The 15604-nt window shown below is 46.6% G+C and overlaps 1 protein-coding gene across 2 annotated transcripts in view; it reads left to right on the forward strand.

Moving 5' to 3' along the window:
• The window catches only part of LOC138745570 (uncharacterized), a 72860-nt gene that overhangs the window by 37036 nt on the left and 20220 nt on the right, over nucleotides 1–15604 (forward strand). For both annotated transcript variants that reach the window (XM_069902751.1, XM_069902752.1), the window contains exons 7-9: nucleotides 8421–8649; nucleotides 10437–10554; nucleotides 14043–14166. In XM_069902751.1, coding sequence (XP_069758852.1) covers nucleotides 8421–8649; nucleotides 10437–10554; nucleotides 14043–14166 — 471 coding nt within the window. The remainder of the gene's footprint in view (nucleotides 1–8420; nucleotides 8650–10436; nucleotides 10555–14042; nucleotides 14167–15604) is intronic.

Here is a 15604-nt window from a genome sequence, read left to right on the forward strand (position 1 = left end):
GGTCTTTGTAGAGGTGCTGTGGATGGGTCCCGCCTAATAAAAACGTACTCTGCGGAATACAACTCGCTGGGGACATAAGAGGCCCTTGTGCCGTGTTTGGGCGGCGGTGGGGGTGTGAAGGAGTCCAACTGGACCCGGAGGTGGGGAAGTAGACCGTGCGGTGACTGCTGGGGGTTGTGAGGTGTGTTGATAAACTCACCGGGTAGAGCTAGCGGTGCACCGTAGACCAGCTTAGCTGATGACACTTGTAGGTCTTCTTTGGGTGTCGAGGGGATGCCCAGGAGCACCCAAGGCAGCTCGTCCACCCAGTCAAGGCCGGTGAGGTGGACCATCAGTGCCGACTTAAGGTGGCGGTGCAATCGCTCGACTTGCCCATTGGCCTGTGGGTGATAGACCATGGTGTGATGTAGCTCGATCCCCAGCCTATTGGCGAGCTGTGCCCAGAGCACAGAGGTGAACTGGGCACCCCGATCACTGGTGAGGTGGTTCGTGATCACCTCGGGCCAACGAGTGGTGTGGTCTACCACTGTGAAAAGGTAATGGTTACCTTGGGAAATGGGTAAGGGTCCAACGACGTCCACGTGTACGTGGGTGAACCGTTCTCTGGTGTGCCTGTGTATCTTGGAAAGCTGTCAATGGGTGCAGGTTCTGACCCAGTCTGCAATCTGCTTCCGACCCCCGTGCCAGATGAAATGTTCTGCCACCATACGGACCGTGGACCTAATGGAAGGGTGGGAAAGGTCATGGATATGGTGGAAGACTTGCCTGTGCCACTGCTGGGGAATCATTGGACGTGGGATGCCCATGGAGACATCGCACAGGACGGTGCCCTCACCGTGAGGAGTCGGGAGGTCCTAGAACCGCAGGCCTGTGATGGCAGTCCTGAAGGCCTGCGTCTCCTCGTTGGATTTCTGGTCCCAGGCGAGCTGGTCGAAGTCAAGGCCGGGTGTCAGCGCTCAATTGGCCAGTCGTGAGAGTGCGTCAGTGACCACGTTGTTTTTCCCCGCCTTGTGCTGAATGTCAGTGGTGAACTCCAACACGAAGGAGAGGATACGCTATTGGCGGGTCGACCAGGGATCTCTTGCTATAGGGAGTGCCTGAGGGAGGGGTTTGTGATCGTTAAAAATGGTGAAAGCATCCCCTCCAAGAAATAGCAGAAATGACGCACTGCCAGGTACATGACTAGCAACTCACGATCGAAAGCGCTATATTTGCGCTCTGGTGGGAGAAGAAATTGACTAAAGAATGCCAGTGGTTTCCACCATCCGTTCACCTGCTGCTCCAGGACGGCGCTGATGGCTGTGGTAGAAGCATCGAAAGAGAGCGCCATATGCAGGTCAATGCGTGGGTTGGCGAGCAGGGTAGCCTTCGTGAAGACATCTTTTGAGGCTTCAAGTGCCCTGCTGGCCTCTGGAGTCCAGGCGAGTGTGTTGTCTTTGGCTGTGATGAGGGCGAAGAGCGGCTGCATGATGCGTGCAGCGCCTGGAATGAAGCGGTTATAGAAATTGACCATACCCGCGAACTCCTGTAGCCCCTTGAGGTTGTCTGGGTGTGGGAACTCCCTGACTGCAGCGACCTTCATAGGTGTAGCTCCTTCGGCTGTGATGGTATGGCCCAGGAACTGCATGGACTCTTCCCAAACTGGCATTTGACCAGATTGATCATTAGGCTGAAGTCAGCCAGTCAGGAGAAGAAGGTGCGCAGGTGAGACTTGTGTTGTGCCTGGTCTCTGCTGGTGACAAGGATGTCGTCCAGGTAAATGAATACTAAATTCAAATCCCTGCCCACTGCGTCCATGAGGCGATGGAAGGTCTGGGCGGCGTTCTTGAGCCCAAAAGGCATGCATAGGAATTCGAACAAGCCGAAGGAGGTGATGATGGCCGTTTTGCGCATGTCCTTGGGGTGCACCAGGATTTGGTGATACCCGCGCACCAGGTCGATCTTGGAGAATACCCTCGCGCCATGCAGGTTGGCCATAAAGTCCTGGATTTGAGAGATCGGGTAACGGTCAAGTACAGTTGCGTCGTTAAGCCGTCGATAATCTCCACAGGAGTGCCAGTCGCTGGAGGCTTTCGGGACCAGGTGGAGTGGTGAGGCCCAAGGACTGTCGGAGCCCAGCTCCTTCAGATGCGAGAACTCTTCCTTCACTATCTGGAGCTTATCCAGTGGGAGCCGGCGTGCCTTGGGTGGGGATGTAATGAAACACCCCCATGGCGTGGTGAGGCAGCAGAGAACTGCGGCTTGAGGAGGGATGGGAACTCGTCCAGGATACGCTGAAACTCGTCCTTGGGTGTGCTGACTGTGGCCATCTGCAGCTGCTCTGTGCGGGAGGCAATGAGGAGAACGGATTGGAAGGTACGGGCATCTACCAGTCACCTACCTCAATATGTCGGCCAGGAGTCCGTGGGCGAGGAGGAAGTCGACACCCAGGATGGTGTTTGAGAGGGACAAAACGGTGAACCTCCACAAGAACTTCCACTGGCTGATCTGGAAATGGACGGTCTTGTCTCCATACGTTCGGATCTCCATCAAATTGGCTGCACGGAGGGGAGGTTCTTGAGGCCGATTCTGGGACTCGATGGCTGTGGCCGTGATGACACTGATCTGGGTCCCGGTGTCAACGAGGAAGCGTCGGCCGCTGACTGAATCCGCAGGTAGAAAAGGCTGTGTTCTTGGCCAGCTACCGCAGCCATTAACAGTGGCCGGCCTGCTAGTTTCACTGGAACGAGCAGGGCTGACAACACTTCCGAGCCTTGGCTCCCCAGTGCTGGTGGAAGAAGCAGAGGCTGAAGTGGATGGCTTGCTTCTGGCTATGCTCTTTGAGGCCCCTGCAGGGGCCGGGTGTTCCACTGCAGCGCTAGAGGAAGGCTTGGCGTGGTCATGCCCGTGATTCATAACCTGCTGGAGTGCAGAGCCCTCCGGGAATCATTCGAGCAATAGCTCCTGAGCCTTTTGAGCGACCTTCCTAGGGTTGACAAAGCTCTCCTAGGGCAGTAATGGCCTGATGTCTTCAGGCAAATGGTCGAGGAAGATGCGCTTGAAGAGTGGGCAGTTGGTGTGATCGCCCATGAGCGCGAGCATCTCGTCCCATCAACTCGATTGGAGTTCTGTCCCCCAAGGCGTTGAGGCGCAGCATGCGAGCGGCATGCTGGCGCCTGGAGAGGCTGAGGGGCACCCGCTTGATGGTCCCGTACTTATCTTCCGCAGGTGGGTGGTGAACGAGGTGCAGCACTCATTTGGCGGTGGCCTGGTCCAGGGCAGCAACCACATGGTAAAACAAGGTCAAATCCGATGAAATCTGGCGGAGGTGAAACTGAGCCTCTGCGTGGCTGAACCAGGTCTCCGGCTCCTGAAGCCAGAAGTCAGGAAGCTTGATGGCTATAGCGTTGATCGAAGGGTTGTTCATGTCAGGTTCAAAGACGTTTGAACCTGTCGGGGTCACCAATTGTAGCGGCGGCTACCCTGCTAACTGAAGGATCGCACAACCAGACAGGTTGAGTTCAGTGAGCAAAACTGATTTAATGCAGGCTGCCTGGCTGGTCTTATACTTCCAGCCCGGACCTGGCTGAGAACCGCGCTGAGGGGCCCCGAGGTCACTGGGGCATCACGTGGGTCGCCAAGCGCGGGCTTCTGAGCCCGGTGTCAAGGTTGGGAGGAAACCTCAGACGGTGCCATTTTGGCCAGGTGCCCCGCCGTGTGCGTGACGAGCCTGCCTAATGGCGGTACCGCCACAGGTTCGACTTTCCCGTGTCCACTATAAATTGTGCACCTTCTTTGCACGTGCAAAAATATTCTTATATGTAACATGGGTGGGGGGGGGGCCTGGTTTGTAAAATATGCGTAAAAATTCAGTAGTCTCCACTGCAGCTTTTTTAATTTAAATTTAGACATACAGCACAGCAACAGGCCATTTTGGCCTATGAGTCCGTGTTGCCCAATTTATACCCAATTAACCTGCACTCCCAGTTTTGAACGGTGGGAGGAAACCAGAGCCATCGGGGAAAACCCACGCAGAAACGGGGAAAACGTATAAACTCCTGACAGACAGCGCGGGATGCAAACTCTAGTCCCAATTGCTGGCGCTGTCAAGGCCTTTCACACAATTAAAGTTGGTTATTCCCTGATACCTTTCCGTTTCAACTCCATTGAATCATTTTGCTAGAAGTTCTTAAGTGTGGAGCACAGACCAGTGATTCTATTGTAGGAGCATTAGTACACATGTCCGCTATTAATAAAGCCAAGGATCCTGTCACTGTTTCCATCAAAAACATAGAAATAAAGAAAAATGTACTGTAAAATCCCCATTATCCGGCACCTACGGGGTTGCGTATCCTGGATATGTGAATTTTCCGGTTGCCTGAGCCTCACTCTGTATTAAGAATAAACAGTTTTAAAAAAACAAAAGTGCAAAATCTGAAGTAATTTGGGAAACAAATTGTACTGTAGTCCTTAATTATGAAAAGTTCACTTTAATCAGGTAATTCCCACAACTTGCATAATTTAAATTCGAACTCCAGTGGCTGGTGCTGTAACAGTGCAGTGATAACTGTGCCATCGACGTAATTAACTCACCTGCCCCCAAGTGTACAGATAAAGCCTTACCAATATACTTAACACTAATGAAGATAAAGACTCTTACTAGGCAGGGATAGGGAGACACTTTGGAAGAGTCACCCCAGTGGTGAGCGGCATCAGCCGGTTCTTCACCCTGGGCGCCAACTGCTACTGCGGTCGGGGCACATCCGGGGCGCTCCGCTGGCTGAACGTTTACTCTCATCTTCGAGAGTTTGTGTGCTGCTTCGGAGAGCATTTAACCTTGAATTCTGGATATCGGGGATTTGACGGTACTTGGGTTTATATAGCACTGTTATTCAAAAGCAGTTATTGGCAAATGAAATATTTTTGGAGCGTGGTCACAAATGTAACACAGGAATAAATGGAGGTAACCTGATCATTTATGTGGTTTAAAAATGCATGCTTCCTTTGCAAGAACAAGGAGTTGATGCTAGTATTGTGCCACAGACCTAGTCATGGGAAAGGGTGCAGAGGAGGTTCATGAGAATGTTACCAGGATTGGAAAATGTGAGCAATGAGGAAGTCAACGGGATCATTAAGTGAGATATCACTTGTAAGAATGACCCATTTCCCACAGGATAGTCGAAACCTTTTTTGGTGGAAATCACAGAGGTTTAAAATAATTAGAGGGGAAAAAGAGGAAATTTTTCATCAGAGAGGCTGGAACTCGCTGCCTGAATAGGTGGTGAAGCTGAAATCTTCACTGTACATTTTATGTGTACTTGAAGAGCCTTGACTGTAGGACTGAGTGATTGGTGCTGAAAGATGGCAGCTTTTCTTGAGTATGGAGGGATCGAATAACTTTCTTCCATGCCCTAAATTTTCCTTCATTCAACATTGTTCCCACATTTTGGAAAGAGAGAAACAAACATCTTTCTTTCTTAACTGAATCCCTTTTGAATTCTAAAAATCTAGTGCTCAGCTTTGATTATACTCAAGGACGCCGTGTGGCTCGTTGCGACAACCTCGTTTACACATTTTCTGACGATACCACAGTAGTGGGTAAAAGGGGCAATGAGACGGCAGCCAGGAGGGAGATGAAAAACTTGGTTGGTGTACCAACAACCAAAGCCAGGAAGGGAAAATCCAGTGGATTACGATCCAGTGATCAATGGGGGAGCAGAGGGTGAACTTAGAACAATCCAGGAAATATTCGGCAGATGCAACAGCACTTTGTGGAGTGAAAGGTAGAATGAGTGCTTCAGGCCGATGACCTCTCAGTAGGACTTGTCACTGAGTTGTTCGTAACACATGGTACTTCGTTCCCATTGTGGGAAAAGCCAAGAAATGTTCCACAGTTTACATTTAAGAAAAGACTGGATAATTACATGGAGGGGAGAGGTTCGGAGGGGTATGGACCAGGTGCTGGTCAGTGGGACTAGGAGGGTGGGGATTTGTTCCGGCATGGACCAGTAGGGCCGAACTGGCCTGTTCTGTGCTTATATGGTTATAACCACAATCTGCAACCTTATTATCAGGCATTTGGAATAAATTTTCGCTTCCTTTATCATTGCCTGGGTCTAAAGGTCTAAATCCTGGAACTCTCCTCCCATCTTCAAACCGGAAGGACTGCAACTGTTCAAAGATGCATCTCCAAGCTACCTTCTCAAATACAATTAAGGGTTGGCCAATAGTCATAACTGTGATGTTGAGAATAACACATGGAAACATTTATTTGCCTTTCAATAAGATGCATTTAAACCGCTGTAAAAAAAAAATCAACATTTTAAAAGTGTTCTAATATGATGGAAGGATAGAGCAGAGGGAAAGATAGTTTGACAAAGAGGGAAATTTCTCAGTTTGTCTTAGATGTTTTTTCTCACCAAAATGGATATCTTCACATTTCTTCACGTTGTCCGTACTCACCAAACTGCCCATCTCTCTTCGCATCCCCACAACTTGCTTTCCAACAAGTTGGCGGGGGGAATGGAAGATTACACTCATCGTGAGCGCAGTTGGTGCAGAGGTTAGCGCAACACCGTAACAGCGCCAGCACTAGGGTTCGAATCTGGCGCTATAACCATATAACCATTTATGGAGCGGAAACAGGCCATGTTGGCCTTTCGAGTCCGCACCGGTTCACTGATTTTGTGCACCCTCTTCAGGGAGTTTTTACACCCCCCCACCGTGTCTGCGTGGGCTTACTCTAGGTGTTCTGGTTTCCTCCCACCCTTCAAAATGTACTGGGGGCTGTAGGTCAATTGGGCGGCACGGGCTCCTGGGCTGAAAATGCCGTTCTGTGTGTAAATCAAAATTAAATTTCAGCTGTCGTCGATAAAGATTGCAAATGACTCTGAGGGGACTGTCTTTTTCTGCACTTTCTCTCACTCTAAGGACTGTTGGGCAAAGTGAATGGCGAATCTTTCTCTTCCTTATGGCAGACTAAATGTAATTTTGTGTAATATTCTTTCTTTGGCTTGGCGGACGAAGATTTATGGAGGGGTAAAGTCCACATCAGCTGCAGGCTCGTTGGTGGCTGACAAGTCCAATGCGGGACGGGCAGACACGGTTGCAGGGGAAAATTGGTGGGTTGGGGTTGGGTGTTGGGTTTTTCCTCCTTTGTCTTTTGACAGTGAGGTGGGCTCTGTTTTATTACATGACAAATAGTATCTGATCTGCAACTAATCACTCATTCTTGTGTTGATGAGAGGCTGCCAAACTGAACATAACCTCTTTTTCCCAGCATTCGATCAACTAGCTCTGCTAACCTATTAGTCCCAATCCCACGACTCTCAATTTAATAGCCTTCCTTCAATGCGAGTTTTTATTCCCTCTTATCTACTCTGCTACCTACAGCTTCAAAAAAAATTTAAATGTTATTTCTCTTTCACAAATCTGTGTTGATTCTTTTCCGTCGCATTTATGGTTTTAATGGGATCAAATTCTGATTTCAGATTTATTGTCATATCACATACAACCCTGAAATTCTTTTTATTACCAGGCAAAGGAAGAATTACCAGTTACTGGCCTGAAATTCTTTTTATTACCAGGCAAAGGAAGAATTACCAGTTACTGGCAATGCAAAAAAAAACTAAAGGTGCATGTAAACAAATAAATGTGAACAAACTGTGCATAATACAGAGAGAATTTTTTTTTTAATAAAAGTCCAAAAATTTAAGAACAATTTAAAATAAATTGCTGATTGAGCTTGTCGTTGAGGAGTCTGATGGTGGAGGGGGAAGCAGCTATTCCTGAACCTGGTGGTGCGAGTCTTATGGCACCTTGACCTCTCTCCTGATGGTAGCAGCGAGACTCGAGCACGGGCTGGGTGGTGTGATTGCTGCTGCTCTCTGACGGCAGCGTTCTCAGTAGTAAGGAGGCGTTTGCCTGTGATGTCCTGGGCTGTGTCCACTACCTTTTGCAGTTAGTTTTATTACCCTATTACCACATACTAGATAACAGGTTCCAGCACTTAATACACCAGTGTTAAACTAAAGGCTGTGCCTAATCGATTCATTTGGACTTGAGGTTAGTGTAAAATTATACTAAAGAATGTCAGAAAGTCAATGTCCTGGAAAGTTCGCCCTGTGTTTTCTCTCTACGCCTTACCTGCTGAGTATTTCTTGTATTTATTTTTGTTCTGTATTTGCAGCTAGCATTTTCATTTGGTTTTCCATTACAGTTGCGAATCATACATCAGATTGCTCCTGGATGGTTTCCTTGAGGATTGTGTTCTGTAGTTGTGTTTTGGGATGCAAACCTGGGTATCAGCTGCAAATTTCAGGCTGTCCTGTTAATTCTTGCTCCTATAATTGAGTCAAATCCAAATTGGCACTAAAGATTCAGCATGAAACACTCTCAATAAATGGGTTTAGAACTGACCTTTGTTTGCTCTCTCTTCAAAGGTGCAAAGCAAGGGCAGATTTGACTGTGTCTCAGAAGCACCCTTCCTCTATCATCTGTGCAAAATGTAACATCGACATCAGTGTCTCGTTCCAACCCACTCTACTCCATAGGAATTCAGATGTCATGGGATACCTGGACCTGCATGGAGGTGTCCCTGTGGACTTCATTTTACAGGACAGTCATTTTTCTGTGGGCTGCCTAAACTGCTCCAAGGAGGAAGCTCTGAAGGTCAGTGAGTGAAACAGGGGCTGCGTTATGTCTCGAAGTAAAACATGAAAGTTTTGCAGACACCGTGGTTGAAGTAAAAACACCGTGCTGGAGAAACTCAAGCAGGTTATTCCTGGGGCTCAAACCCAAAACGTTGATTATGTATCTTCATCTTTCCAAAATAAAGCACCCTGTTTGACCCGCTGAGTTTCTCCAGCATGGTGTTTTTATTGAGTTAAATATCTAACCTGTTTGAGATTCAAGAACTGCTTTACACCCATTTCATAAAGGGTTCGTTGAAATGCACTTTGCAAGTGTTATTGGAAGGACGATGTTCCACTTGGCACCTTAATGGACAGAGAATGCAAGAGGCATCGAACTTGGTGATACTGTATGTGTAAGGTTAATACAGAGAGGTTGTCTACGACTTCAGATTATAATGGATCAGAGCAGCGGATTCTAACAAAAGAGCTTCATCCACAATGAGATCTCATTCTGGTGCCGATTTAAGCACCTGTTCATCTCCTTGCCTTTCTGTGTTTGCTTTCTATCTTTTGATATTTTCTCTTAAGATTGTGTTTGATCTCTAACCACATTTTACATGGGATAAGAAAGTGGAAGGCACTCTCACTGTCGGACATCACAATGTCACTTCATAACTCTCCTCAATAAGATAGCGAACAGTTTGAAAATCTACGAGAGACTCAAACTTTCTGGCAGAAACTCCCTCTTCAAAGGATGTGGCCTTCCCTCTACCACCATTAACTTGACCCTCACCTAGATATCCTCCATTACCCTCATGTCTGCTCTTTCCCCTCATGGACAGGATTCCCCTTGTCCTCACCTGCCACCCCATCAGCCTCCATGCCCAACATATCCTGCCCTGCCATGTCTGCCACCTACTATGTGATTCACAACCCCTTTCCACCTTCTGCAGAGACATCGCCCTCCATGACTCCCGTGTTCACTCCTCCCCCCTCGCCAAATGTCTCCTGTGACTGCAGGAGATGCTCCACTTGTGCCAACACCTTCCTCCCTCACCACCATTTGGGATCCCAATTAGTCTTTCCAAGTGAAGCTTGTTAATCTGCAGGGGCATTGACTGCAGCCGGTGCTCCCGTTGTGGTCTCCTCGACGTCTGAGAGACTGGATGCAGACTGGGCGGTCGCTTTGTTGAGCACCTTGGCTCTGTTCGCTGCAGTAACTGGATCTCCCAGTGGGCACCTATTTCAATTCCCCGTCCAATTCCCTATCATTGGCTTCATGCTCTGCCAGACTGAATCCACCCACAAATTGGAGGAATAGCAACCTCATCTTCTGTCTGGGCTCCCTCCAACCAGATGACATTAACTGACTTTTCCAGTTTCTGTTAAACTTCTTTGGCTTTCCTTCAGCTCTCTCTCCTTTCACAGATCCAAAATCAATTCTCACCTCTCCTCTTATCTCATATCCAATTAACAACTTTTGTTGGTCCTGACTCCTACACCAGCCAGTATTTTGTCTTTATTCTGAGACCTTCCTGTTCTTTGCTTATAAGTAGACCCGAAACATCTGCAATATACAGTATCTTTACTTCTTGTGGACGTTGTGAGACCAGCTGAGATCCTCCAGCATTTCTGTATGCTTTCATTACAATTACAGCATCGGCAGATTTCCGTGTTTCACTCCCCTGTAAAGTATTCAGTTATTAAATTTTGCATTGTGAAGTTAAGGGCAATATTTAATCAATAAAGAATGGAGAGTCCCCTAGAGGAACTGTGGATCCAGAGAGTTGCTACAATTCGTAATATTTCTCTCTTATTATCCAGGATCTTTTGTACGGACGGTACAAGGAAACTAATTGCTTACATTGTCATGGCAAACTTGGCGTTTTGGTGGAGGCAGTCCAATTTTACCAGATGAACACCCAGTCACAGGATGAAATAGGTGAGGATAGCTTAACATATCTGCCTTCATTAGCTTCAAGGTTAGGACTGGATTAAATATGTGGGGCCTGTAGCATATGTTATAATGCCACCCCACTCCACCCCGGCCCTAAATTTTAAAAAATACCCATAAATATTAGAACATCTAGTATTTTAAAGGAGAGAATGAAAGAGGAATGTACGACACCAAATGCCAGGGGAAGCTAAATTCAGAGATGAACTCAAAGCAATAATTCATTGCAAATGCAGCCAGCAGCCTCACACATTTTACAGATGGATACAAACCTACGTGGATGTCGTTGACTTTGAGGACATGGACACGAATTTCTGGCGACTCGGAGAAAGTCCGTCGTGGTCTACACTGAACACGGGACGGCAGCGTAATAAACCACGCGCTATTTTTTCTCAGAACGGCGGAGTGAGGGGGTGCGCGAGCGCTTTAAGTTCATCAGGCAGCAGGCGGATAAATTATTTTCCCTGAGGGGACTGCGTAATTTTTAGCTGCTTTGAAACAAGTTGCGGGGGGGAGGGGGGGATGAGAGATGATTAGAAGGCGACTCCTTTTTTTTATTGCAAGTATTCATCTGTGTGAAATCTCAAATGATTTTTACTTCGAGTCAACATTGATAGCATTTTTACTCATCCAACCTTACCAACCTCACTTATTACCTCTTCAAAAGAATTGAACTTATTCTTAACAGAATAATGCTGGCTTTCTCAGATCACTATATATTCAGTGATTACATCCTTGATTGAAGGTTGTAATAATTTTCACGGTCACCTCTTTAAGCTTTAATATTGCTCACTATTTCCCCCCCCCCAACTCAAACAGCCATTATATAACACTTCCATAGATATACACTTTAATATACCCTACACCATCACAGTCGTCTGCTCGAGCTTTGTGGTATCTCAATGCCACTGCACAAATTATTCAACCAGTAAAGCAGCCTTTGCCAATATGACTTGTCACTTGTGGTTTTGATAGGCTGACATAAAAATGGAAAGGAGTGACATTTAATTCAACAAGAATTTTCCAGGGAAGGGGGTTTGATTTTTCATCCTTACCCGGGCTGGTCTATACAAACAGCCTCTTCAACGCCCTCTTAATAGCTCAACAAATCGATTAGTTCATGGGGCAATACTGCCGAGCTGATCACTCTTGCACCTCTCAAACCCATAAATCTTGCGATGGTTCCTTCGGGATTATTTGGTTTGCTGGTTTCCAAATGAGAGTCTGAGTTTGAGAGAATTGAGCAAAGCAGAACTGAGAGTGTCCCCACCTAAGACTTCAATGGGCACTTCTCTGGAAGTAGAAAGTAGTCGTGGATAGGGTTTCAGGAAACCAAGGCTCTCGTCTGCATCTGAAATCTCTTATCCTATTGAGAAACACGGTCTTGGGCATCATAAATTGTGCAACAACGAGGAGATACCACACTCCCATAGTCATTGCTAAATAACCCTGATTAAAGATGATAATTTGGCTAAAATTGCTAACTCTAAGATTATCACCTTTAATCGGGGGTTACTAACACAGACAATGGGAGTGTGGTATCTCATCGACGCTCCACAAAGATGAAATGGAAAATGTTTAAGTTAAACACCCAGTCAGTCTCTCCTAATTCATCGTACGCAAAGTAACAGAGCAAGTATTTAGTGCAGGGCCCTTGAAAATGTGGGCATTTGCTACTACATTAATCCAGCACTGCTCTAGGTTAGAGTTGGGAATGTGCAGAATGGAGAGGAAGGTGAATTAGCCTGGAGATGTATAAGGGGTGGAGCCGATGGACTGTTCTGCCAAAAGCCGGATCAGATATTATATATTGTCATGTAATAACACAAAATTGCCTTTAGTCTGATTTTTCCTTTAGGCCCCCCCTTCCTTTGCTTCTCTTTCTCTGACTGTAAGGGCCTCCACTCCCCCCCCCTCCCCCCCCAAAGAGTCATCCAGCACCTTCAGGCCTCTGCAACCGCACACTCTTCTATTCAATTCAAACCATCAGCGATCTGAATATACACAGGGCTCCGTTTATTTTTCCATCGATCTCCTGTCCTTCCTTATTCCAGCGTATTAGTAGAACGTTTCCTCCATTCTCTTAAAGAGACATTCACTTCAACCATCGTTTCTGCCCCTCCACCCGAATCCTCCCCCGCCATGGCTGGCTTTGAACAGGTGGTGTGCAGTGGTGAACAAAAATCAAAATCAGTGAGAATATGCTGTTCTACTACATCCCCGAAGGTGAAATTAACAGATTCCACATTCTCACCAAACCTTTCAGAAAATGTTTCTTCTGAATTTCATTTGTGGTCTCTGGGTTTGGTCTTTCTCTTTCCCGCTCCCAGCACTCATTATTTGATTTTTTTTTAAACCTTTCAGAATCTCTTGTAGGTCACTCACTGGCATTTCTTGCTGCATATCAACAATCAGGGTGCCATTCTTTTCCTCCAGCTCTCTGCTTCCCCCCCCCCCCAGCCCCTGTTTAATGATGTGTCCTCCCTTTGCCTGTTATCTCCTACCTGGAGGACTGTGCTCTTCCTTTCCTCCCCCCCCCACCCCCAACCATTTTGTTCAGGCTCATGTCTACATTTTGCCCATACTTTGATGAAGGACTCGAGCCCGAAACAAAGAGGCAGCCTCGAGGATCTACCATCCAGCTTGATGTAGCATTACCTTTGCTATATGAAGTACACTGTTTGACCTGCTGAGTTTCTCCAGCACTGCGTTTTTACTTCTTTCCTGATGGGTATTATTGATTCTATTTTTAAACCAAATAAATTTTAGGCTAACTAGCTAGCCAGAGAAGATTTATTAGGATGTTGCCTGGACTTCAGGAACTGAGTTACAGAGAAAGGTTAAATGGGTTCGGACTTTTTTCCTGGAAAATTAGGGGAGGTTTGATACAGGTATTTAAAATTATGAGGGTCTAAACAGAGTATATGTAGGTAAGGTTTTTCCACTGAGGGTTAGGTGAGATACAAACTAAAGTTCATGGGTTAAGGGTGAAAGGGGAAAAGTTTAGGGGGAACTTTACTGAGTGGTGGGAGTGTGGAACGAGCTGTCAGCTGAAGTGGTGAATGCCGGCTCAATTTTAACATTCAAGAAGAATTTGGACAGGTACATGGATGGAAGGAGTTTGAACTGGGTGCAGGTCACTGGGGCTCGGCTGAAAAATAGTTTGGTGCAGATTAGAAGGGCCTGTTACTGTGTTGTAATGTTTCTAGTGTACTTTTGGGACACACATATCTTAATTAAGGAATAATCTGAGATCTGATGTACAAAATCTACATTGGTTTAATTGAGCAGATGAGAACTGAAAAAGAAATTTTCTTGTTACTAGAGACTGAAAAGAATGTACATAGGGTTGCAGTTAGATAAAGGATTCTCTCTCCAGCTTGTCTACTCGTTCTTGTAGTTTGAGTTTTTGACTGTAGATTCCTCGCATTTAAACCACTCAGTAACTAGATATTTGGTTTTATTTACGGACGAAGACAATAAAAATGCAGTTCATCGCAATCGGAAGAGGCAGCCTCGAGGATCTACCATCCAGCTTGGTAAACCCCTGCCTGAGTTTGGCACTTGTGTCCATTACAAGAAGAGTTGTCGCTGGCTCAGGTAAGGGCAAGCTTTGAATTCAGTTTTGGCAGTGAATTAGAATATTGTTTCTCTGTCTCCACCTGATTGCAGCCCCACTGTGCCTCAATTTTAACAGCTGACGTACAATGGTGCAATGGGAAGGTATCCATGTTGGTGAGAAAATATTTTTTATAGACTATTAGATATTGTTTGGAGAGGTCTGGGTCTCTTTGTTTGCCGATGACACCACAGTTGTCGGCAGAATCGCAGACTACAATGAAGAAGCGTACAGGAGGGAGATAGATCAGCTCATTAAGTGGTGGTACCACCACAACAACCTTGCGCTCAACATCACCAAAGCCAAGGAGATGATTGTGGACTTCAGGAGGAAGTCAGAGGAACACGACCCAGTCCTCATCGAGGGCTCAGTAGTGGAGAGGGTCAAGAACCTCAAATTCCTGGATGTCAGTGTCTCTCTGGGAAATCTGTCCTGAAGTCTCCACGTCGATGCAATCACAAAGAAGGCTCGCCAGCAGCCATATTTTGTGAGAAGTTTGAGGAGATTCTGTATGTCACCGAGACTCAAAAGCTTTGACAGGTGTACCCTTCCTGGTCAACAATCAACTCCTTGGTTTTATTGACATTGAGTGCGAGGTTGTCGGTGGTGCACTCTTCTGCCAAGTTTTCAATCTCCATCCTGTATGGGGTCTCATCTCCCCTTTTTATACAACCCACTACCGCGATATGGTCAGCGAATTTGTAGATGGCGTTATTGCTGGACCGAGCCACACGGTCATAGGTGTAAAGTGAGTAGAGCAGGGGGCTAAGAACAGCCCTGTGGTGCTCTGGTACTGATGCAGATTGTGGAGAAGATGTTCTTAACAATCCTCACTGATTGTGGTCTGGAGGTGCGGAAATCAAGGATCCAATAACACAGTGGGGTGTTGAGTCCAAGGTCTCCTGGTTGATTGACTTTGTATTGTTTTAACCTGCACAAGATTGAAATCAACAAAAACTCTCTCAGTGTTCTAACTTGCTGCATCCCGTTCTCCCATTGTTTCTGGGCTCCCTGAATATTTTTCAGCTGTTAAACTCTCCATAAACCACTCTGCACTCTCTCTCTTTCTCTTCAAATCCTACCTCTGGTCAAGCTATTGATCACCTGTTTTAACATCTCTGGTGTTGCTTCTGTGAGCACCATGGAGTCGACCATCTGGCCCGTCAAGCTGCTCGACCTTTCAATGAGATGATGGTCGATCACGATTGGCTCATCTCCACCTACCTGCCTTTTTCCCATGTCCCTTATGTAAAAATCTATCTGACCTTGTCTTAAATATATTTTCTGAAGTCACCTCCACTACTTCAATGGGCAGTGAATTGCATATATTCACCTGGGAAAAGCAGTTCCTCCTCATCTCTGTCCTGAATCTACTGTTCTGAATCCCCTAGTTCTGGTCTCCACCGCCAATGGAAACAA

Source organism: Narcine bancroftii, chromosome 11 (genome assembly GCF_036971445.1).
Source record: "Narcine bancroftii isolate sNarBan1 chromosome 11, sNarBan1.hap1, whole genome shotgun sequence".
NCBI classification, from domain to species: Eukaryota; Metazoa; Chordata; class Chondrichthyes; order Torpediniformes; family Narcinidae; genus Narcine; species Narcine bancroftii.